The 24727-nt window shown below is 40.6% G+C and overlaps 1 protein-coding gene across 7 annotated transcripts in view; it reads right to left on the bottom strand.

The window, feature by feature from the left end:
• Positions 1-24727, bottom strand: part of RAD51B (RAD51 paralog B) — a 383679-nt gene that overhangs the window by 105277 nt on the left and 253675 nt on the right. For 4 of the 7 annotated variants that reach the window (XR_013952190.1, XM_080595381.1, XM_080595383.1 and 1 more), the window contains exon 10: positions 18411-18489. The exons of 1 other annotated variant lie outside the window; for it this stretch is intronic. Coding sequence is in view for 3 of the 6 variants with exons in the window: in XM_080595381.1 (XP_080451507.1) it covers positions 18411-18489 (79 nt within the window). In the remaining 3 variants the exon portion in view is untranslated. Of the gene's footprint in view, positions 1-261; positions 2435-18410; positions 18490-24727 lie in introns of all 7 variants that reach the window. 2 more of the 7 variants (XR_013952192.1, XR_013952191.1) reach the window with 2 other exon arrangements.

The raw sequence follows: 24727 nt of genomic DNA, 5'->3' as shown, positions 1-24727 counted from the left end.
CTTCACTTCCCCACCCACCGTCTGGCTTTTTTAGGGCAAAGACATAATTTCTTGTATGTTGCTAGAGGACTACCCGCACACCAATGGGGCAAAGAATGCAATAAAAAAGATTTAATAGCAAAGGGGATGAATAGAACATTCTAGTATTTCCCCTTTAGCAGAAAACAGAGTTTCCACTACGGTGGCAAAGTCTCCTATGCCCAGACCAAGCCAAGTACCGCCTTCTGACAACGCCGGGGAAGTACTTGTGGCGAGACAGACCCATCTCTCTGCTGATCCGATTCTTCAATGAGACAATTCACTGTCTGTTTCTGGGGAGGAATGAATGGAGGAGTTAGATCAATTATCCGAGAGTCTTCGGGATACAATCTGACAGATGATGAAAGAACTCTAATATGTAATTGAAATACCCTGTACCAAAACATCCACATTAAACCTCTGTTGATTACACACAGGTCTGAGCTATCTCAGACCTTCAGAACAGGAATTGAGTTGTTTATCAGTGAAAGCCAAACTTCTAAAAAGCTGGCTGCCCACTACAGAGCCTTTTTGTTGGGTAAATTAGCTTCAGGAAAAGAATCAAAATGAATTAAAACCACATGGAGATCCTCTCCCTTTACCCCCCTTTTCCCCTTTCCTTTCGCTATATGAATCCCCTCACCAGGAGACAGAGGCCAGTTCAGTCTAATTTAGTCCAGTGTTTTTGTTTCCTAAAGTCTCAGTCTTGGGCTGAGTCCATTAATAGGCTGCAGCTGATTTTAATCTAGATGAACTCAAGACTTCTCTCTTCTTTGGTTTTAAAAAGATTACAAATTGTGTGTTATATAAATAGAGGGAAAAGGGAAAAAAAGAACCAGAACGAGTAAAAGATCTGCTCTCCATTAGCTGACCTGCTGAACAAGCCTGTGATTCAAATAAAGATGAGAAATGAGAGCTGTGGGGGGAAAAATACACAACTAAAAGCTCTAGTGATACTATGCCCAGACACACTGGTAAGAGGAGATGCAGTAATGTCTGATAGCTACCATTACCATCTCGACAGCGCAGGAGATACTAGTAATAAGGCTCCAAAAGTGGCAAACCAGATGCCTCTAAGACCGTTCTGATAATTTGCAGCATTCTTTCCCAGTTAAACGTAAAATCATGTTGATTAGCAATTGTGACCTCTTCGTATCTCTTTGGTATCCGGTGGAACAAGTTGGTCTTCTTACACAGGCTCCTTGTGGATATTTATCAGCATGGAAGACTGCCATGATACCCATGTGGACTGATTCAAGTGGGAGGTCTAAAAAGGGGTGCTGAGCTTCAAGAGTTACCTCAGATCAGTGTTGAGGTACCTTGGGGGACAAGGCTATAGAAAAGGGGTATGGGTATGTTGTCCTCTAGACCAACCAGTTCTGGGCTCCTCAGGATAAGTAAAAGACAAAATGAAACCCATACCAAATGAAATGCAATACTGTTTTTCCTTTTGTCCAGAAAACACAGTCTAGAATAGCATTAACAAGTATGAAAAAGAGTAAACTAGTCTGCTACAAAAGGTAAATGGGACAACTATTTTTGGTATGGTGCATCAGCTCAGAAGGCTTCCCACCATTGTAAAGAATGACAGAAGAAAATCACTTCCTTCTAGTGTTGTTTCTTGTGACCACAGTTGTATGCAACTGTCAATAAAGCTGTCAGTACTGCTACACACAAGTATTAATATGGATATGGTCAAAACACTTTTCATATTATTGGTATCAAACCCCTCTGCGTAGACATCTTTGTTTCTTTTCTTCCTGTCACACAGAAGGAAAGGAGAGGTGGGTGCCATAAGTCTCCATCTCAGAACAGGCAGGGGTTTTTTTTTGCAAGTGCAGATCTCCCAGCACCATTTTTAAAATTAATTTCCTTGTGTGCTTTTTTTCTTAAATAACAGATTTAAATAGAGTGCTATGATACAATACTACTATGGATCTGAAAATTGAGAATGCCAATCGCCAATCTCAAAGTATTCTCATTTTAGGGGGAAGGGGTTGGGCTTTTTCTTTTTCTTTTTAATGCTAACTTGAATTCTCTGGCTACTTTATGTTACTCTGGCACTCTACACATAGTCACAGGACACTGTGTCACAGGACACTGTATTTCAAGCTTGGGTGAATTCATGATTTTAAAAACAATTATGGTAAGCTGCAAATTTGACTCTCATTTTCTTGATACTCAAACTCAGAGGCTGATACATGAGGAACAGCTCATACACAAGTGCTCTATTTAAAAACAGCCACTGAGGAGCGAAGTCAAGTGTGAAGGGACTACGACCAGCAAGGGAATAAAATGCAACTACTCACAGCACACTGCAGTCCCAGTTCTGCTAAAGAAGAGAATGGCAGCCACTTGGAAGAAGGAAAGTCCTTTACAGAGTTGTCTGTAAAAGACTTCTGTTACTCAACTCCAGCTGAGAAATAAAGGTAAAAACCTACTTTCAATACACGAGAAGAAGAAAAAAAAAAAAGAAAAAAAAAAAGGTTTTTAAAAACACATGAGCAAGATTTTTAGTGAGTTGTACTTACAAACAAAAGATCCCAAGAAACTGAAGTGTTTATGTCATTGTAATTTTAAAATCTCCAAATAGCATTTGATCCCTCAGAAAATCCATTTCAGAGCTCCAGAAATGTTTTTGCTCTGTGTGCAAATGCTGACATTTTGGGAATCAAATGCGTCTGTTTTAGACTCACCAAGAGAGTATATACCTACATAAAATAAAAATCTCTGCTTTGCCATACAAAGGAAATACAATAGACATAGTAAAAGTGCTAGTAATCAATAATAAACAGTAGATACACAGAGAAATGGATGGACAGACAGATGTAAGAGGAATTACACAATCCTAATCAGCTTTACCTGAATATAACCCCTTGTAATAAATCTCAATTGCAGTGATAAACGTGCCTGTATTAAACCCAGCAATTTTTCATTCTTTGCTAATGGAGCAAATGTAACTTGGAAGGGGTCTGCATGAAATCACTGGAGGTTTTATTTGTATAACTTTTCTGGAGTTTGACTGGGACTAGGACTAGACTTGACTGCATGTGGGTGGCTGTGGGGCGGGTGGACAGCTGGGTGAAAAACTATGACAAAAGGAATCTTGTCCCATTTCCTGCCTGCGCTTCATTCACTAATGAGTACTGCTCTGGGTCACTCTCAAGATTTCTTCATCTGTTGTTGTCTCGTCTGTAAAAGGGGCACCCCAGCAGTGGAGCTGTTGTCAGCTTGTCTTGAGAGTTTATTCGGCTGCCTCTCACCCCTGCAGCTGTGTGGGATTGTGAGTGCCTGGCTGTAAACAACGCCATATTTCGTGCTTCTTTTTGGATGACTTGAAGGCCAGGCTGAGGCCAGATGTGTTTGCTGGTGTAATCTGTTTCCCATTTCTCGTAATAAAAGCATATCTCAACAACTACTAATAAAGTGAAATCGGGATTTATCTGTTGTCTTCTTCAATGTGATTTGTGTTGGAAAGAGAATGTTAATAAAACACAGCGAAGTCTTCAGTCTCTCCCTTCTTCCTGAATACTGTAAATACTGTCATGGATCCCTACCAGTAAACAACCAGACAGGTCTATCTGATGCCACTGGACTCCTCCTACAGTAACCGATATGCCTCTTGCTAGCTTGTGGAAACAACACCATTTTCCTTCAAGAAACACTGTTTTGCAGTAACACTGCCTTATTTATTCTTGTTTCTTTTGCCAGATCTGTTCATTTGAAAAAGTTTCCTCCTGGTAACAGGTTTAGCCTTTTTACTAGGATTCTTTCAAAAAAAGCTTCTCCCTGTCCACGGGCAGCTTTCAGCTGGGTCTCCCACTGCAAACTATTCTGTTAGCAAGTCCAGTCCCCAAATGAGAAACCCAATTCCAGGAGCCATGTGAAGTCTGTGTCTCCTTCCCTGGGTCCAGGGTAGCTTCCTGTGGGTTCCACTAAGCTTCTACCCAAGGTAAAGGAGTAAATCACCCCCCGATTTTGTTATGACAAAGAGATGCCTTTTGATTTGTACTGTGTTTAGAAATAGCTTTCCCCTTCGGAGCAGATGAAGAGGTGAGGCATTTCAGAGAAATGCCCTAGAGCTTCATTCTACAGGAGGTTTTGCCCAGCCACCTAACCCTAGGAAGGAGAGGAAGCCCCTCACAGTGCAAGGCAGCTCTAACTGTAGATGCATCAAAACAGCACCTACTTTATTCAGGATAATTGTTCCCTTGCAGTACTCAGAAGTTCATCTATTGTCTTCAGTCACACTGCTGGATGTCAGCTCCTCAATCAGCCTTGCTAGCTTTGTTCAGCAAATGGACCACAAACACAAAAAACCAAAGCAGATACTATTCCTTCTGTGCCTCTTCAGTTTTATTTTAACACCCAAGTATAAAAACTGTAACTGCACATGTAGAACTCCATTACTGGCATAATTGAAGACAACAGTTTTAGCTGGCATGGAATACACGATTTATTCTGTTAAAACCACTCATGATTACATGTGAGAAGGAAAGAACTCTTTTTAGCTTTTAGAAAACAAATAATTTCTAGGGTTAGCAATTAGAAAAACAAAACCAAAACATTTGTATTTGTAACCTGAGCATACTTGCTGTGGGGCTTGACTAAGATGTGCTAAATGTAATCTTGGATTTTTTTCTTCAAAGAACCACCACGCTTTAAGATGCCAGTAATGAAAAAAAACTACGTCTGGGCAGTCTTCCTCCCACTGCTCCATCTGTGTTTCCAGCATTTTACTGTGCTTTCACATCTACTATGTGAAGGAAAGATCAATCTATTTCCAGAAGGCTACTTATGGGTGGTCTGAGTTCATTTTATTTCTTAACTTTATTTTCCAGGACATTCAGAGATTTCTTTCCATTTTCTGTCTTGGACTTCGTGGTTTTACAGAGCCACAATACCAATAATGTAATACCGAATATTTGTTTTATTTCCTCCTGTATCCAGCATGGTTTTACACACAAGTTGATCACCTCCAGAACTGTATTTGCCATACAAGTAGCATATCTGATTTGACCTTGGCCCTAATTCTTGTGCCTTTACCCACATTGTATGTGATTGACATACTTGAGACCCCTCAAAGAACATTCCTTACACCTACCATCTCCGTAGATGCATGGAATTCTCTTTGCATTCTTACCACATGCTTCCACTCTGTCAAATCAGTATGTCCTCAGAACACTTACATTAAACAAAATAAGATGATTTTCTGTAAGTAACGTTCTTGCTCTGTCTACAGTAATGTTGGTAGATCCTTCACAAGACATATATTCTGTGCAGCCATTGTATCATAAAGTTCACAAGCAGTCTTCCAAAACTCATGTCTTACAGGTTGGAGAAAGCAAATTCCTTAGATTTTGGAATTATGGAAATAGACTCTGCCATAAATGTATGAAAGTGGCATTTTGTATATCACATACATCACGGCAGCCCGTGAATTAAGAAGTCAATCTGTGGGTGCACACTGAATATGAAGACAAAACTGATAAATATGTGTGAGCTTCTTTCACTCTGGGCCCAGAAAATTCATAGCATCAAATACAAGAAATGAACCCTTTACACCAGAATCAAAATACACACCTTTTTTTTTTTGTTGTTTTTTTTTTTTCCAAACACCTCAACAACACGGCATTGCCTCTAATGGGGCGAAAATCTGCTTCTCCAATGTCCCTTGATACTTACAGAGATGGAACACGGACCAGACGAACCAAAGTAAGAGTACAGGCAGCCAAAGCTGATGGCACAGTCACTGCCTGAGTCATCTGAAGATCTGAAACAATGGCTCTAAGCAAAATAAACTTCCTCATTAATCTGACAGCATGTCAGCCTCATGGCTTGAAGGAGGGGGAGAGGGACGGCAGGGATTCTGCCACTTCAGCAGACAACTCTATGGGTGGAGCAGGAGCAGAAAAGTACAGTAAGCGTGGCTTATTCGGTCTTGAGCAGATACATTCCTGATGCTTCAGCAACATGACTGAACTTTACGTTAAGGACACTCAGTGCCTGCCATACTCAATAAGGAAATGGCATCTCTTACTGTTCCTGATGGTGAGCAACGATGCAGAGGGGGAACAGAACAGCAGAGAAGCAGCAAAGCAGAGGAACCAGGGCTTAAAACCTCTGACTCACATGACCTAAATAAAATACTAGCACTGTCATACCTGATTTGGGGCTTTCATGCAAGGGAAACCTATTATTTAGATAAATAGAGTGTCCGCCCTTAACCTCCTGAACTATCAATTTTCCCCCGTCTAATACTGTAGAAAGGTTATGTTGCAGTGCCCTGTGCTTCCTCACATTTAAAGTTAGGGTAGCCAAGGGCAACAAAGACTCCTTCCTCTCTAGCCTGATAGCAGAGTTCTTCCTTCCTTTTGTTCACATGAAGAACAAACACTGAGCTGAACAATAACAGTGGATGCTTCATTATGATGCTCTCCTGGGCACACAGCCCTGGTTAGCATTATCTTACCACTTGGTTTTGTTTTGAAGGAAACCCTGAATGGTCCTTTCAATTGCTGGTGTTTCAAGATCAACATTACCTCTACTTCCTGTATTTTAAAGCCTCCTTATTTTACCAACAATATGCGGTACTATGAAAAAACTGACACAGAACCAATGAACTGAGAAAAACGCCAGTCTAGGGTGCAAGCAATAACAAAAGACAATTTAAACTAGCTTTCTCTGAACCAGTTAAGCTACTGATTCTGAGCATTAGGGGAAAACAAAACAAAACAACAAAAACCCAACACAAACCAAAAAAAACACAAACCAAAACCAAAGAAAAGCAAAACAACTTAATCCTTAGCAACTATTCAAGGAAGTGCATGTGAAGACCAGAGTTTAGACTTGGAATATACTTACTCAAAAATACCCAGGCATCTGAACACACTTCCTGAAATCAGCATTAGCACTAGACCCCTTCCAGTCCCATCTCCTACCTTATGAGCAAAAAAATGCCTTTAGATCATTCAGCAAAATCCATATCCCCTGATCTTTAAACAGACAGCTGGCAAGCCCTGTTTACAACAGACTTATCATTTGTGCTTTCCTGCAGAATTTTATTCTTCTTGGACAAGTAATTGTTTTGGACAAGTTACTGAATTATCACTCACTCTTCATGCTATGGGAAGGACAGGTGAACAGATTTAATGACAGCTATGCCATCTTCTCTGGACCACCAACCCAGGCATAGTCAAAACATAGATTTCATCTACCCTGATCCAGACAAAGGGAAAAGAAAGTGTCCTGGTTCACCATGCCTAATTCGGGACTAGGGAAAAGAATTCCAGGCAATCACCCACCACTCAGTTCCCATCCCTTTGGCCTCCTGCTACTTACAAAAAGCCCTCCTCTGAACACAGGAACATCTGGAACTGTCATGCAGCTCTCGACAGCGGAGCTAATACATGTATTTTAGAACAGCATTTTGTATGGAACTGTCTCCCATTCCTGCTGGCCACTTCCCAAGCCGTACCTGAAGTGCACATTTGCTTATATTAGGTATGAGTTGCAGTTTCTGTAATGACATGCTGCAGATACCTGTGGGAGTGGAAGGTTAATTTTCTGCACCCATACGGTAATTATTATCATTTACTTACAGACAGGTAAACCGAGGCATACAGTAACTAAGCTATTTACATGGATCACGCAGGAAATCACTCTTTGACCAAAAAATGGGTTTCTTCTTGCCTTTAGCTCAGTCTGTGAGACTGGTCCAAGGCCCTTCCAAACCTGGTCCAAAGCCCAACCCCAACCCAAAGCATTTACAGATGTCAGCTAACACTTAATGACTGAAAGGGTGAAGGCAGCGGTAATAACTGCTTCCTTGACATATTCTGCCTTCATTCATATCTGATTTAGGCTTCGCAAGATGTGCCTGCTTCATTCTGTTACCTTACAGTGTGAACAAAATCATGCCCCCAGTAAGCAAAGCTATACCGAAAACAAGGCAGGAACAAAAGCGGGCAGACAGCTTCATCCTCAGCCTGCTCTCTTCTTCTGCAAAGATCTGTTTGCAGGGGAGACAGTCTTGAACTGAGTGCGAGGCAAGCTGGCCTTGATCAGTGCCACGCTGTCGGCCGCAGCCCTCAGGTGGGTCAGCTCATTTACCCCTCTGCAGATTGCATTTGTACTCCGGAGTTTCCTGTGCCCTTGAGTGCTGCAGGAACACGCGGTGTCCTTGCTGAGCCCAGACAGCTGGGGCCAGCTGGAGAGCCGCCCTTCTCTCCTCATGTTCAGACTTGACAGTGGAATTTAGTTCATTTTACACAGGAGAAATCTGGCCTTGCTCTGACTTCTGGCCACAGCTTAGGAGCCTCTCCTAGGGCACGGCAAATCTTCAAAATGCAAAGCAAACCGTGCCTGGGGTGGCCGTGAGTGCTCTCTGTGGTTATGGTGGGTGGAAGGCTCCAGGTCAGCACTGTGACCACCTGCTCCCCAGCGCAGTCTAATGCCCACCATAGAGAAAAATGGGGAGCACACCTGTTTCACGTGGAAAGGAAAGTATTCTGGATGAATGCAAGTCAGCTCTGTTAAATTCCAGCAGAGTCCCAGTCAGTGTTACTCAGCTGGAAGGACGGCAGTGATGAAGCAAGGCCACAGAGATGCAGGGGGAGAAAACTCAAAGGCAGAGAAGAAACAACATACCTTTGGGCTCTGATGTGCACAGCATGAGGCTGTGCCTCTGTATTAAATATGAATGTGGCTGGGATCACACTACAGGACTACCAGAGTTATACTTCAACCACCCTAATTTAGCGTTTTTGGCTTTTGCTATCATATTAGAATACATTGGCTTGATTTTCAAAGGTAACAAGCACCTACAGCTCCCACTGACTTTAGTGGCAGCTGCAGATCTAAAAATCAATTTAAGATAGTTTGCATATTTAGAAGTAGTGAAGGAAAATAAAAGGCCTATTGTGTGGATACAAATAGTTTAAACACTGCTGATGGGTGGTATAAGAGTCCCTTCCCTTTTCAAATGAATTTCACTTCATGTTTTGTTTGGTTTTCCTGTTGATGCATCCTGCACCCTCCAGTGCTAAGCTGGTGGGATCCCACATACTTTTCCTGGCATGTGGAGTTTAAAATAAGAGACCTCAGCAATCGGATATCCTCAGCATTTCCAGCTATTGAACACAATCAGGAGTACTGTGATCCAATTTCAGAGCAGAAAAGAAAAGACATATAGGAATATTCTCCCTGTGTTGGTGCGGGCCAGACAAAAGAAAATGAAGCAAACAGGATGTTCTGCTCTTCGGTGAACCCCAGCAAATGACCCCAGCAGATAGGATACAAGCTACAAACAAGCAGCTATAATATATGTGCCTGCCTGACTGATAGCTTATTCTGGGTAATTCACTCACAGCACAAATATGGAAAAAAAAGGTAAAAGGGAGGGTATTGCTCATTAAAACTGACTTAGTTTTAACTGTGCAGTTCCAAGCTGACATGCCTTCCATCAAATGTATGCAGCCTGAAGGAAGAATATGATGTTTTTTTTTCCTATATGTTACTAAGCAAAAGTGTCTCATCCCAAAATACACTCAGAACATCTACAGGAGAGCAATGCATGGCATTCAGGACTCAGGACATCAGCCTTCTAAGACATAAGCCTATTCTAAGCTTACTCACTCAGTAGAGAACATCCCAGCTAAGGTTTCCAGAGGAGAACACAGCACTCTTGAGAAGTCACTCTATCAGACTGCTTGATAGCACTCCAATAGTCATGCAACATATCCTAGAAATGTCACTCTCCACACCTCTGCTGCTGCTCCTGGGGAGCACACCTTCATAGGGCTTTGGGCTAATATTGGCCATTTTTTCTGTAATGGAAAAGCTAGGAAATCTAAATGAAAATCAGATTCAGTGGAAAAAAGCAAAATTTTTCAGCAATAACATCTCCTGAAAAACTGCTGATTTCTAGCATATTCTACCTGCACTGCCTCTTTACCCACGCAGCCGTGTGTGCAGTGCCTGGCCTCAGCTGTACCTCGGGCAGACCCTCTAGGGTTATTCAGGTGGCAAACCATGGCTGACACACCATGCTCTAACAAACCATTGTCTCATCTCTGTCACCCTTAGTTAACTCAATCCAGTCTTGAAATTTAATCTCCTAAATTTTTCAGGGGTCTTCACAAAACCGAATGACAAAGGGCTAGATTTTGGTTTCATTACAGCATAAACAATGAGGAGAAATGCCATAACAATCACTAACACTGTAACTAGTATTACACTCAGATCTACTGTAAACTAAATTAATCGCTCAATAAATTCTGCAGGTAAATAGTGGTTTATAGCTTATCATAGTACTGTCTCTTGCATGTATTTGTTACTAATGTTCAGTCTGTTTTAATAGGATGTGTCTCCTGTAGTTTATTTTTTGGCTTTCTACTAGATATCCAGAATGCTTATGGCCCGTGCTTGATTAGTATATGGAAATTTGCTTTTTACAAACAGCAACATTTACATGGATAGTTACAAAATCGCAGGTATTACATTACCTTGTATACTTATCCTCCATGAACACTGAAATGTAGCGAAAAGGGGGTACAAATATACAGTTGACAAATATTTGTTTAAAAGTTCAAGTGAATATTATGGAAAAAACTTTATAATACCATCCAACATTATTAATTTTAGGGAATGACTGTAAATAGAAAAACATTTTGAAGTAAAAACCTGTTTGTTGGGAGGGTTTATCACCTGTCTGTCTGCATGAAAGTGCTATATATTCCTGTTCCATCTTATCAGGAGAGATTTAAGCCTACGTGATAAGATCATTTAAATTTGTGGTTAGTCCATTTTAAAGACAGGGCAAGTCTACGCATCAGATACAGAGATATCTGAGGTTGTTCTAGCTGTGTTAATCCTGGAAACACAGAGAAAGTTTAAAGAAAAACAGCGCTGGGGCCAAAGCAGCAGGAACCTTGTTTGCAAGTGCTATCCCTGTGCTAATAAGCCCCCCCTTGGGCAAAGTTTTCTAGTTTCTGTGAAGTGCTATTCAAATGTGCCTATCTACAGAGCATTGCGCTGTGGAGACGTACAGGTTTAGACTGGAGCAAACCGCCGGATCTCTGCACCGCTCTCCCCTCCCCAGCACAGAGAACAACACAGCTTCCAGCAGTTCCCTTTGGCAGCTAAGTTGTACGCTCAGAAATCTTAACATGCAGGATACATCGAGTCCTACAGCTAAAGAAATGGTACGTATACTACAAAGGCTACGTCATCGGGGTCATTGTCCTCTATTGCTAACTATCGTTCTACGAGATAAAGTGAGGTAGCGATGGCTTCACCAAACGTGCTGATGAAATGCCAGAACAGACGAACTCTGAGAACAGCAAAAGAAATGTAGTCGTGCCTATGTGAGAGAGGGATCCGTCACAGTATGACTTAACTGCTTCTTGCCTTCGTAAGATGCACTCAAAAGCATATAACTTTATTCTGGCTGAAAAACATGTTTTTGGACATTTTCTTGGTTTCCTACTCATGAATGTGTTTGCTTAAGAACATTAAGTCCACTATAAGTACATTTGTCCTTATTCTACAAATCCGTAGCCTGAAAGATGTAACATCTTCTATGTTAAAATCAGGCAATCAATAGCAGAGTCTTGGACTTCTATGAGAAAATTCAGTTCCCAGCACAATATAATGTCACAAATCACCAATACTACCTCTAATCAACACGCACCTTCACTCCTTATGCTAAAAGCCTTTTGGAAAAAAGGCCATTTGCTTTAGCACTGTGCTGAAAACACAGGGGAGCAACCCACTTTGATCAGGAATTCATTACTGTGAGACTAGTAAGGACAAGATTTCTCTGAAGTGAGACCATTTTGTCCCAGAAGGCCTGTGGTATATGACAGTCTTGAACAGAGACTGAATCTTTGCAAGTACACTCATATTCTTCAGCTCATTTGTTTAACAACACTGGCTCAGAAGAAATAGGTTTTGATTCACACTTGCATGAATGAGACGAGATTTGGCACACTGTTTGCACTGAGTTTTTTCATATTACGTTCAGTGAAACTTCAGAAAAATTGAATGCTGGCACTTTGGTTACAATCTAGCAAATCATTTAGGGATATGCTTGGCATTCACTGCAGGAAAGCTGTACCGTTATCTTCAGTGCCTTTACGCATGCATTCAGAAATAAGCAGGTACTTCAATACTGTGTACTACATTGGATTTATCCAGTATAACATCCTCCTGCAAGTTACAGTCACAGCAACAAGTTTGGCCAGAAACTTTACCGATCTCTTGTCTATCTACTATGCAGCTAGAAAGAGCATGCTCACAGAGGAAAACATTTAACTTTAATGAAATGATGGGGTTTGTTTTGTTTCTATTGGATCTAAACCTAAGATACCTCTAGTCTTCCTTCACAATTAAAAAAAATTCTCTCCACCTCTCTTCGTTACCATTTTCAGTTGTCTTTATATCTGTGCCAGCCACAGAGTTGGGCTACTCCATCGAGGCTCTGCCAATGCAGCTGCAAAGCAACCGAACGATTCCCACAAAGCCACCTAGTGAGGATGCACTCATCCAAGTCAACAGCATTCCTGGGTCAGGTTTAGTAATCCTTTCCACCCAAATGCCAAGAACTATCTGGAAATTTTCGTTTATGTCAGCTATATCAATAGGGAGATTTTGCTGGCAAAGGAATGATGGAGGTCTTATTTTTTTCACATTCCTTATTGTCAAGATGGACCTAGCCTACAAACTGATCATGCTTTTTTGCTCTCATTATTATAAACCTGTTACAAGTAGCATGAGTCTTTCAGTGCCCTGTGGGGAATACATCAAAAACTGTTCTACCCCATAGAGATCCTAACAATGATCAGTTCATCTTTATCCCTCCAATAGGGCCGGAAATCACCAGTGGCACTGCAAATCTGTTACCATCTCAATAGCAAAGCACAACTTTATTCCCATTAATCTGTCTTCCACCCATTCACACATCAAGTACAACCCTGCTTCATTTTACAGATTATATCCATGTTGCTCCAGACAAAGGTCACTTTATAGTTACAGTTCTTCAATTGAATGAAAGCTTTTGATGCAGTAAATCATTGTCTCTCACTGTTCAAACTCACACAATACAATACAAATAATGCTGCCCTTTCTTTCAGAATTCCCTTTCTACCTCACTACTCATTACCAAAGCATTTCTTTACAAAATAAAATGAGGCACTTTTCACTTGCTTCAGCCACATAAATTAGTTATAGCACTTTGGAGACCGTTTGCCATGCTGCACTACAAACCCAAACTTTGTGCTATTTTGAGACCAAAATTAGCCTCTTTCACAACATCAGTGTCAAATGAAACACAATGTAACAAGGTTTCCCAAGATTTGGCTGTTCCTAGAACTCTTCCCCTAAGAAACTTTCCTCCCAGTACCACCTACCAGAAGTCACCTGCCTCAATAAGACATCACAGGCAAGGTTGTGTTGTGTGCACGCAGACACGTGTCCGGTGGAAAAGAGGGCAGGAAGGAGAAAGGGCTGATTAATTAACCAACTAATCAACCAGTCCTGCTGGGACAGAAATCAAATCAAATCTTCAATTTGGCAGCATAAATTATTCCCTCCTTTCTTGAGGTAGTGAGTGGAAACAGCACGAGACACAGAAGTTTTCAGGTTAAGTTTGCAGACAGTTATAAATTTCTTTCAAATGGAAGAACAGAAACATGAAAGGATAAATCTTGACGTCATGTACACTCATGAAAAACTGCAACAATTTGAGGGCTCCATTATTTAGCACTGAAGGTCATAACAAGAACTGAAACCAAAACCTGAGGGCAGACAAATTCTAATCTGAAATACAGAACAAGCATTTAGCAGCAAGATAGCTAAAACTGGAGAACACTGTCAAGGCAAAGTAGGAGCTCACATTTCTTGATGCCTTCAAATAAAAGCAAATGCCTTCCTAGAAGAAATGCTTTAGTGTATCATAAGTTATCAGGTATCTGAAGGAAGCATGTAGGAAATATGGGGGGTCAGTTTGGGTGACCTCCTGATTCCACTTGTCCTTAAACCCGATGAAGCTGAAAATAAACCATTACTCAAAAGCAAGTCCTAGCTCACTAATATTATTTGCCTTATGTTTCCAGAGCTTGAGTTCTTTCAGTCACGAGCAATGTTAATCACGTGGTAAAAGCGCTCCCTGAAAAGTCCCAGTAGGCTCTCCAGTTGGCAAGCACATTCCGTTGTCTTTTGCAGCACCACCCTCTTAGTACCAGAGGGTATTTACTTAGGTGAGATGGAAGGAGACTTATTTCACAGACAGCTGAGCTGCCAGTTGCTAGTAGGTAGGCTCTGTTGCTGTCTTGTATTTATTCCCCAGCATCAGAAGATCACCTACAGAATACAACTTAGAACTGATGTCAGCTTATTTATCCTGTCTTCCTTCTGGATATGCACGTACACGTGTAAGTCACATCTGCCAGTCCAGCTGCCCTAACCCAGTAGCTGCTACATTCAGCTTCTCTGAAACTACAGCCGGGCAAGATCAGCCCATAATCTGCTCTGACTGATATACTAATATCAGCTAATCATTTCCAACCCAAAACAGAATTCACATCACCGGCAATGACAAAAATCATCCTATGACCTGCAGCCCTAAACAAATAGATCAAAACCTTTTTTGTTGTTCTTTTTTGTTGTTGTTGTTGTTATTTTTTTTCTTAACAGAATCATGTCATTCACTTTAACTAGGATATTGCATTAGGGAGCAATATCCAAGCAACAAGTACTTAAACAGAATACACATGCAGGCAGTAAAGCTTTTAATATTTTGCAGTGTTTAGGTCCAGGTATCTGCCTCTCTAAGCGGAGAAGCTTTACAAAACAGAGATCTGTCAGACTGGATTTTCCAATCGTAATTCAGGTTCGCTACAGAGTCACGCTGTGGCGTGGCAGCACATGACATTGCATTGCAATGTAAAGGCAACTGAGGGTATTTTTGGGTTTGCATTCCTCCACTGCACAGACCGTACTGCAGCAATGAAAGGAGACCAAAAGCTGACTTTCCTTGCTAAATCTCTGACCAGCCGCTCTTTTCCAATTATCAAATTTCATTTCTCCAGTCTGAAAGCAGAAATAAAAGGAGTGAATAACTGGATTCTTTTAATCCCTGAACACATGAAATTTTTAAAAGCAAAGTTTTCTCCGTGGCACCCTTGGGCAACCTGGAGCTCTCTTCTGACAATACCAGAGAAGTAGGTCTTCCTTCACTAGGATCTCCTCTGAACGCTTCTGTGCTTGCACTGGGGCCATGAGATGCAAAGACACCAGGGAAACAGAGCAGCGATTTACACTGACAAAGAGGATTTTGATACACTCCTCCAAATGGGGCAGCATTACCATCTTAATAGCCTTTTGCTCTCAGCCCTCTTCCTGAGGACGCTGGAGATTTTTGCGAATGGAGAACAGTTCCGCTTCCCATTTTAACTGCAACAATAGCAAAGGGCTCCTTAAACTGCATCAAATAGCAGCCTGTGAAATCCCTAACTAGCCGCACTGCCTCTCCTGCCGTTTTATTATCCTCTGGCCCACAGAACAAAAGGGGGGAGCTCCTCCTCATTTTTAGCCTATTCCACACATCCTAATCCCTCAGAGGTGGCAATGGAAATTGCTTGTGGAACTGTTAAATCACACTTTCACTTTGTCTTTCATTCCCTATTCACCCTCACTAATCAAGGAGCTTCCAGCCACATTTTCCGATATCAATTTTGTTTATGGCCTATTGGTTAATGGTCCCGGGATGGGACCCCCTGAGTAAGAAGAAAGAATCCTGGGCATTTCAGACAGCTGCCGCTTCCCACCAGTTCCCACACCCATCCACTTGTTCTCATCGGACGCCCTGAATGTGCTCACCTCCTGACACCAACTGAATTAAACAACAAAGACTGAATGGGAAAGCTGCCTTTGCAATCCTGCTGCGGGACAGATTCCACTTGTTCGCACTCTACGACATCCTTCAAACCGCAACACAGGGGCAACTACCCCGCCAGCTAACCCGCGGCCAGTCGCCCTAGGGACATCTTACCTCGCATGCAGCTTCCCTTTGGAACGTATAAGCTTCAACTCTTACAAAAACTCTAGCCTCTCTTGCACAAGGCCACCCACCACCACTCTGCTAATCACTCTGTCTTGTTAGGTAGCAATTCCTGTCAACATCTTACCTGAAACAATCATTCGCGTGTGATTTGCTCACTTCTCTCCGCAGAAATAACGCTCATTGAAGTGTGGGAAGAAAACACGCAATATTTACTCTGTAAAACTTCGTGAGATGCTTCTCATGTGTAAGTGCTTACAAGTCTCTTTAAGGATACTAGCAGCAGGACCTTATCATTGAACCATGACTTCACCAATACCACCAGACTTACAAACCTAGAATCTAAAAGAACCAGCATGTAAAATCATAGAAATGCCAGATTCAGATCAAACTATGTGAACGTTTAAGGTTCAGATCCTGCTGTCTGATCTCTGACCAGGACATTACCTGCTACATAAAACAGGCTAGGACACATTATCAGGGGAACTATGCCCTTGCTTACTACCTATCTTGGAAAAAAATATCTAAATATAACAGCATAGTCATAAACTAAGAAAAAGCTTACACAGAGAAAAGCTCCAAGCTGCTTTCCAAATATACAAAGAATGCCTGATGGCAAGACAATGCTCACTTACAGAAATCCATGCTGGTTTTAGAAAAATAGTGAATGTACACCCCAGAAACATATGGATACAGGGAAAAGAGCAATTGCCATATTCCTCATACAGTGCTATCAAGCATCGTACTATCAGAGAGCCTTGCCATCATCAGTACACGTTATCAGGCCAATCTGCTCTTTAAAGGTAGGGTTCAGTCCTTAGAAAGCTATTTTCCCAGCTTACTGAAGAGATTTGAAACAAATAAAGATCCTCTCTGAACAAATGATCCTAGTTTCTGAATTAGAAAGTCTTTCTTTCCCAAAGTATCACTACATTAGTGCCTGAAGACAGAGCAGGAAGTTGTCTACTTTTTTAATGATGACCAGAAACATCTCTGCAACTCAGAAGATAATTGAGATAGAGAAGTGGTATGTCTTATACACTGTCCTTAATCAAAATATGTCCAGAGCAACTCTTGCAAGCCATCTTAGTTTAAACTAATAAAAAATGTTGCTAGTACATGTAGCCTGTTTAAAATTACCAGTACCAAATAAGGCAGACTGAAGTCCCAGAATGCCATCTAAGAATACACTGGGTGTAATATCTAAAGGTTTAGGAAACACCCAATGGACCCTCACATTAGCATTATGTAGATGCGTCAAATGGAAGAAAAAAAAAAAGTTTTTTTCCTTTTCTTTTGTTTTCTTAAACTATGTATCACCAGTATTTTAGGCTTATCTAGTCATCAATAAATGTAAATACGTTGCTGATCTGGTACTGCCTGTTTGTAGGTGGGAAATGGGCAATCAGAAGGAAGAGAACTGTTCACATACCTTAAAATGTCTGTAGCGTTTTTATATTAGCAATCAGTGCTAAAATCAGTATTTAGCAATCAATGATTGCTAATCACTGGAACCTGAGAAACAGCAATACTCAGCTTTCTTAATACCAAGACTACATATTAGAGAGTATCCTCTGAACAAGAAGTCTGCTAAACTGCTGCAGCAATCAGGAGCATGACAGCATATCAACACAGAGGAACTAAACACAGTTGGTCTATGAATGTCTGTCAAAAAGTAGATAGATTAAAGGAATATTTACTGGGATAAATAGGGAAAATAAATGAAGAGCTGCATTTCCCTCTTTCACAATGGTTCAAAAACACATATTTTAGGAGATGGCCACAAAGAGCCCTAGTTCCCTGCCATCATAGTATTATTACCCATCTTTTCAGTACAATACCCCACACCATAGAGAACCTTAGGATTATTAGGGCCCCGTGGCATTCACATTAAAATGATCACAGAAATAGAGGACAGATATTAATTTCCCATATTTTATTGATGCTGAGCCATTTGCTAAAGAGAAACTATTTATTAGAACGTGCTACTAATGATAGACAGGTATGCTCCTCCTGGAAAAATCTCTCCCATAGGAACAATGCCAGAACCATTCAACTTACTTTGAATGAAAACAGGGAGATGTAATAATTTCAGGGCCTATTCTTAAATCCATGGGAATATGCAGCAACTAATTTAGTATTACCCAAGGTGAGACAGGAAGCAGCAGAAGGCTGCCCTTGTCACCTAGACTGTTCAAATGTGTGGGGTTTTTTTTGGTTTGTTTTTAATTAGTTAAAAACAGCACCATTTCAACAACCGTCACTGTTACCTGCCTTCAGCCTGCTTAAAACACTATTTGTAAAAGCAAAGTAATCAATGCTCTGATCCTACCTTGAAGAACCAAGCCTGATTTCTCAATGGTGTAGAAAAAAACGGAAAATGGAGCAACAGGGGATTTTGCAACCAGGATCTGCAAAACAAACAAACAACGTATAAGTACATATCTCTATCACATACTGATCAGAGCTCAAATTTGTAGAACAATCTCACTAGATTTAAACTCCAGAAGCATTAAAGCATAATGTAGAAATAACAAGGTTGCCATTGATCTAACCCTGTCACTTCTAAGTAGAGATCTTCTCACAGGAATGTAGAGCTCATGCTGCAATTTAAAAATGATTCTCAGGTAATAAAAAACCAACCATCATAAAAACAACGTGTTTTGCTTGTTTTATTGGCAAATAAGATGATCATTCTTGCTGGTTCGGGCAGGAGACAATTTTGAGCAAACTGTAACTGCTGCTGTGTAATGTAATTTTAATCACCATTAGCAATTTTACGGATGCATCCCCTTGCCTTCTCCAATAATTCCACCATGTTCCTGCTGCCCCAGAAGCAGTATGATCCACCCATGGGTCACCACACCGGGGAAGGTAACATGGCATTGCAGTGATCTGGATGACATCTTTTGAAAAAGGGTCAGTGACCGATTCAAGTTTTGTTTGAGAATCCTGTCTTCGGAGTTTCAAAATAGGAACTGAAATTCCCTGAGGGTTTTTACCGTGCAATCAGATTTAGCTTGGCATTTGGGTATGCTGGCCCTCTATGGCCGGGTCAGAAATACTCAAAGCTCTCTGGCTCCACTGTGGAGGAAACACCCGCTACTGAAGATGACCTACAGCGGAGGTCTGGACACACAGAAATGGACTTCTTAGCAAGGTTGGGATATGGGACCCACAGCGCTAGCCCAAATGACATGAATGTGCCTGGCTTTATTGCCTACCTGATTTTTGCTGATTGAAAAGGACTGCTCTATCACAGTTTGCCACGAAGTAACCCCCATTCTATCACCTATGTGAAAGTGACATTTTAATGGTAGATTTAATAAGCTCTGCCAAGAGTGTGATCAGCGCAAACGCTGGTTTAGTGATCTCCATGTCCCCAGGGAACTGAAGACCAGTTCTCCCAGTGTAGCACTGTGGAAGAGCCTTCCCGTCCTGACAGGCCCTGAGGACACCATTCGGTGAGGCTGCTCCCCCACCACATGCTCTGATCCTTTTCAGGGTTCTGCTTTCAGCACAGCAATGCCACAGAGCCCACCTCAACTGCACAGGAAATCCAGCAGGCCTGCCTATTTCCTTTGCTTCGGCGTATTGATTTCATTTAACCTCAGCAATAAGGCCTCACCCAGCAGCGTATTTTAGAATCAGCACACATCTCAGCGCTTACGTTTCCGAGGCCTTGTCAGCTACTACACCCCTTCAGCCCAAGATACGCAACCTCCGGCAGTTGCATCCATATCCAGATTTCTTAGAACTATGGACAAAGATCTTAGTTTTAGAGGTGTGGAGCACCAATAGCTCCTGCTGACTTCAAATGAAGTAAGTTATTTCCATTACTTCCAAATGTCATGCCCTAATTCCACCCAACAGTCAAGCACGCCTAAAGGCTGTTATATATGATTTTTGTTGGAGGTGTCTAATGATCAGCAGGAAAACAGTGAACAGTGTTATATAAAAGTCAAGAGAGACCTCAGAAAAATGAGGAAGTTCATACTCACCAAAACGTTTCCCTGAAAAGTCAGACAGTACTGAATCACTGTATAGATACACAGAGCTGGAACATTTATTCCTAAGTGTAAGATTAACAATATCAAGCACCAGAAGTTTGGGCTCTGAAGTATACTTATGTAATAACAGGATTTGGCAGCAAATTCTGCTGCCGAATCAAGGCATGTGCAACTTTCCTGTAGCGCTTTAAATGTTAAGGATATCTCTATAGTAGGCAGGTTTCGTTTGTGCTTGTAGCCTGCAGATACCATCATGCTGAGATTTCTTGTGACTTTCTCATCTGATTCTGATGCAGACTGAAGAAACAAAGTCCTCATACCTGGGCTTTAAACGTAATCATTATAACCCACATGTACCCACAGCTAGCTAACAGTTTTATGGTTTTCAGAATTTAAACCAAATATACTTTCTTCTTCAGACAGTAAAAAATAAAGGAAGGCACATGAAGAACATGAATACAGCCGGAGAACATCAGACCAGTCCAAATGTCAATGTTTTCCTTATGAAGCTGGCAAAACCATCCCAGGATGTGATACAACCTTTGTGAACTATTCCAAGTAGGAAAACTGCCATGCTAGCACTTTCCCCTCTTGCATGCTAATTCTTCTTCTTCTTCTTCCTAACAAACTTCAGGAGGAAGGAGAAGCGTGTCACATCACATGCCTGTGATGCACCTTGACAAACCCTGAATTCCCATTCCTGTCATTATTCACAGACAGACAGACAGCCCTTCTCACTTATGGGGTAGGACGGAGAATCTGAAGGGAGACAACAGAGTGCCTCCTTGTGCTTAGCAGTCCTGTGGTGCCAATGCGGCGCTGATCTCTGAGAATGTGAGGGAGAGGATGGGGTGGGAAAACTGTGCAAATGCTCAGCTACAGTCTCCCACAACAGCTGGATGTTTAATCAGATTGGCCCAAAGTGAAACAGTTACAAACCTGATGTCTAAGGTCAGATTTTTGGCAATCTGTGCAGTGCTATGCACATAAATATTAACCTATATATGAATGTGCACTAGGCACAGTTGTACGTGCAAACAGCTAGACATTCAAATAACCCTATGTACATTCTGTTACTGCATTTTTATGTAGTTACAATATGTGCATAACTAAGTATAGCAATGAAAAAACACAATAAATCACATCCTTTCAGCAGCACATCACAGGACCTCTCTGAAAGGCTGCTCCACAGTTACATCTGAGGCTCAGAATTAGCTTTCTTTTTAGAAAGAACTAGCTCATGATATTCAAAAGTAATGCTTTACTTTGACTGTTTGCTTACTGTGAAAAATAACCTTAAGTATGATTGCATTATTTCACAACCAGGTAGAGTACACAGAATTTTTTTTTATAACACCAAACTCCATGTTAACATAAATTGAAAAAAGTAAATATGTATTTACATTTGTGTTCTGACCAAAGAGAAAAAAACAACTATAAAAGGTCACTGCAAATCATTCTCTGGATGGAATAGCCAATGCACAGTAGGTTCTTAAGCATATTCCAGGAACTTAGGAAATACAGAAGGAAAAACAGATTTAAAAAAAAAAAAAAGTTGTTTTGGAAGCCAAGAAGTGAATTGCCAAAAATCAAGGTACTGTTGGAAAGAATATTAGCAATATCAAAAAGGAAATTAAAATTGGGAGTTATAGTGAAATTAGATAAGGATAGTGATTAAACTTTCTACAAATGAGTGAAGACATCAGTTTTCAACAAGCAGGAGGATGCTGAAGAAGAGGAAGAGCAAGGCTGATAATGGGAACAATCATATAGATGCAGAAACAACAACTGAGTGGAAAGAAAACTCGAAGAACTTAGCGCATTCAGGAGAAAACAGATAATATCTATTGAGGAAAAAACGTTGTAAGAATCAGCATATGAACTGAGGTCTGATAGCTAGTATTTGTCATACACCTATGAAATTGAAGATGATGCAACAGAACTGAGATGCAGCAAAAACAAACCTCAAATGGATGAGGAAAAAGATGTAAACTGGTGAGTTGAGGCCTGTAAGCTGATAAAGTATATTGTAGGGCTTTTAGAAGAAATGCTGCAGGGAAGAATAATTGAAGACTTGGAAAGCTGGGTAAAATTAAACACGGATGCTGTAAAGCTTTTAACACTGTGAAATGGTAATTGTTAATGAAGAAATGAAAATCGGCAGGAAAGCTGTAAGGCAAAAGGGGAAACAGTTATTGAAGAGAAAGCACTTCCCAGATATATTAGTACCTGAGAAGATCACTAACCCACAACATGATGTAGCCAGGACAATGGCAAATCCAGCTGTACAATGTGCTACCACATAAACCTGGCGAAAACACTGGTATTTCTTTAGAAACTACTAGTATGTTTTACTCTGGAATACCAGATATGGTACAGGTCACTCATGAACTCAAACTACAAGAGATGGGCTGCATGCTGATGAGGAGAACAGAGCACTCATCTGAAAGGCCACTAGAAAGCATTATCTCCGTGAATCTAGCAAAAGCGAAGGCTGACTGCTGTCTGTGTCAGTGAGTGGGAGAGGGGATGTGAGAGAATGGAGCAGGAAACAAAGAAAAGAGCTACTCAAACTGAAAGACAACTCTGGCACAAAAACAAACGTGAAGCCACAAAAACATTTTGGCTGGAAATTTGAAAGTTTTTAACCACCAGTAAACATGAGCCTTCAACTCAAAGAAGAAAAAAAAATATCTTTGTTTTAGGATTCAGACTGAAATACTTATGAAAGGGAATAAGAAACAGTGCCTGCGATGCGCTCCATAACCTATGAAGTCTCTTCAAATCCTGTGTGCAGACTGAGCACTAAAGCCCTGCCAATTCATCTTCTACACTGAGAGAACTGACAGAGTTGGAAGAATACAGGCTAACAATGTCTCTTGAAGGTCCACATGCAACTAGGGATCTTCACAGTCAATTAAAGGAGAAAAAAGCCACCTCGTCTCTCTTCTGAAGAGCATCTGCTCCTCTCCCTAAGAATCCAAGCAACCACTCGAGGGTGTGGAGAACACAAGGAGGCTTCCAGGATATCTCAGAAGCATTTCTAAAACTCACATATATTTAACCATTTGTCTTGTTCCAATTCTAAATCAGCCATGGCCAAAATCAGGAGAGAGTACAGAAAGGTGTGTTGTCTGCACCTGGGCCTGAATCTAAGTTCTTTATATGGAGGCTACTTGTATGGCATGCTGAGACAGAAACCTGTTTCCACAACCTTACTTTTCCAAACTTTGATTAAGAACCTAAATCTTCATTCCAACATAACAGAAAGATTTTCTATTTGCTTCAGGAAAATAAAGGAGCATACAATTCTACAGATGTTCCTGACATATGTAAAAGAATTCATTGCTTTGTCTCCTATCCAGACATATGAAAGACATACCTCTTATGATAAGCACTATTTAATAAAGGAATCAAAGATGAAATCCTGGCCTCACCAGAAATATTTCCTATTAACACTTCTTTTGACAATTTTTATTGTTTATTTGTATTATATTTATTATTATTCATTGCAAAAACATTTTTTTTCAGTTGAAGTCTCACAAAAAGCAGCACATAATTTAAGCTGAGTAAACAGTGATGGGAAATAATAGTCCAATACCGAAATGATTTCTTAAATGATGAAATGAATAGAAATAAACATACAAAAAATGATGAAATGGTATTGAGTCTTCCTGATCTGGGCTATCCATGAGCTTCTGGAAAGTAATATAAATACCAGGTGCAGTTGTTCTTTTGCTGCTGTCCTACTGTTATAGATACTACTAGTCGGAATGATACATTCTGATAGTACTAGTTGGAACGATAGAGATGGATGAGAGATGTAAAAGTCAAAGCTATTTTAAGTTTTTTGAAGTCCTAACCTTACAAAGTGGTCAAATTTTAGTTTCCTTTCTTCCTTTCTAACATTGTGTTTCCCCATCAGGAGGCTTGTAATAATTATTTATTATATGACAGCAATGTAGAATAAACATTAAACAACTGAAAAATGATTTCTGTCATGAGGCATGTTAGGAACACAAAGGTACTATGGGACAGAAAATATATCACCTTGATGAAAAGTGAATAGAAACTGGATAGATGCCATTAGATTAGATAAAGGAAGATAAATGGGAGACAGGCAGAACAGTTGAGAAACAAAAGCCTTAGAGAGAATTGATGATGACAGCAGAAAAAATGTACATTAAAGTTTGTTTTTTTAATTAGGGAAAGCTTTTTTATTAATAAAGTTTATTGTTTATGGAAGCTTTATGGAAGAGATGAATCACAGAAATTGATTGCAAAAGCCCAGCAGAAAATACTAATTACTGGGACAACATCCCCTGTCAATAGCAAAGAAAGTGATGAATTGGAAAATATATTGGATGGAGTTTCAGAAGTAGTCTGATAACCAGAAATTAAGCTAGTGTCCTACCAAAAAAAAAGGGGGGGGCGGCGGGGGGAGAAGAAAGGGGTGACAGGATCTTATATCAAATTAGTTATCAAAATGCCAGGAAGATAAACTACCAAGTGATGAAATAAAATGATGATTTTGACTGAGCTGTGAACTCTCAGATGGTGAAAAGAAAAGAAAAGAAAAGAAAAGAAAAGAAAAGAAAAGAAAAGAAAAGAAAAGAAAAGAAAAGAAAAGAAAAGAAAA

This window comes from Anser brachyrhynchus, assembly GCF_964034855.1.
Source record: "Anser brachyrhynchus genome assembly, chromosome: 5".
In the NCBI taxonomy this organism is placed as follows: domain Eukaryota; kingdom Metazoa; phylum Chordata; class Aves; order Anseriformes; family Anatidae; genus Anser; species Anser brachyrhynchus.
This window is presented reverse-complemented; position numbering and strand designations above follow the sequence as displayed.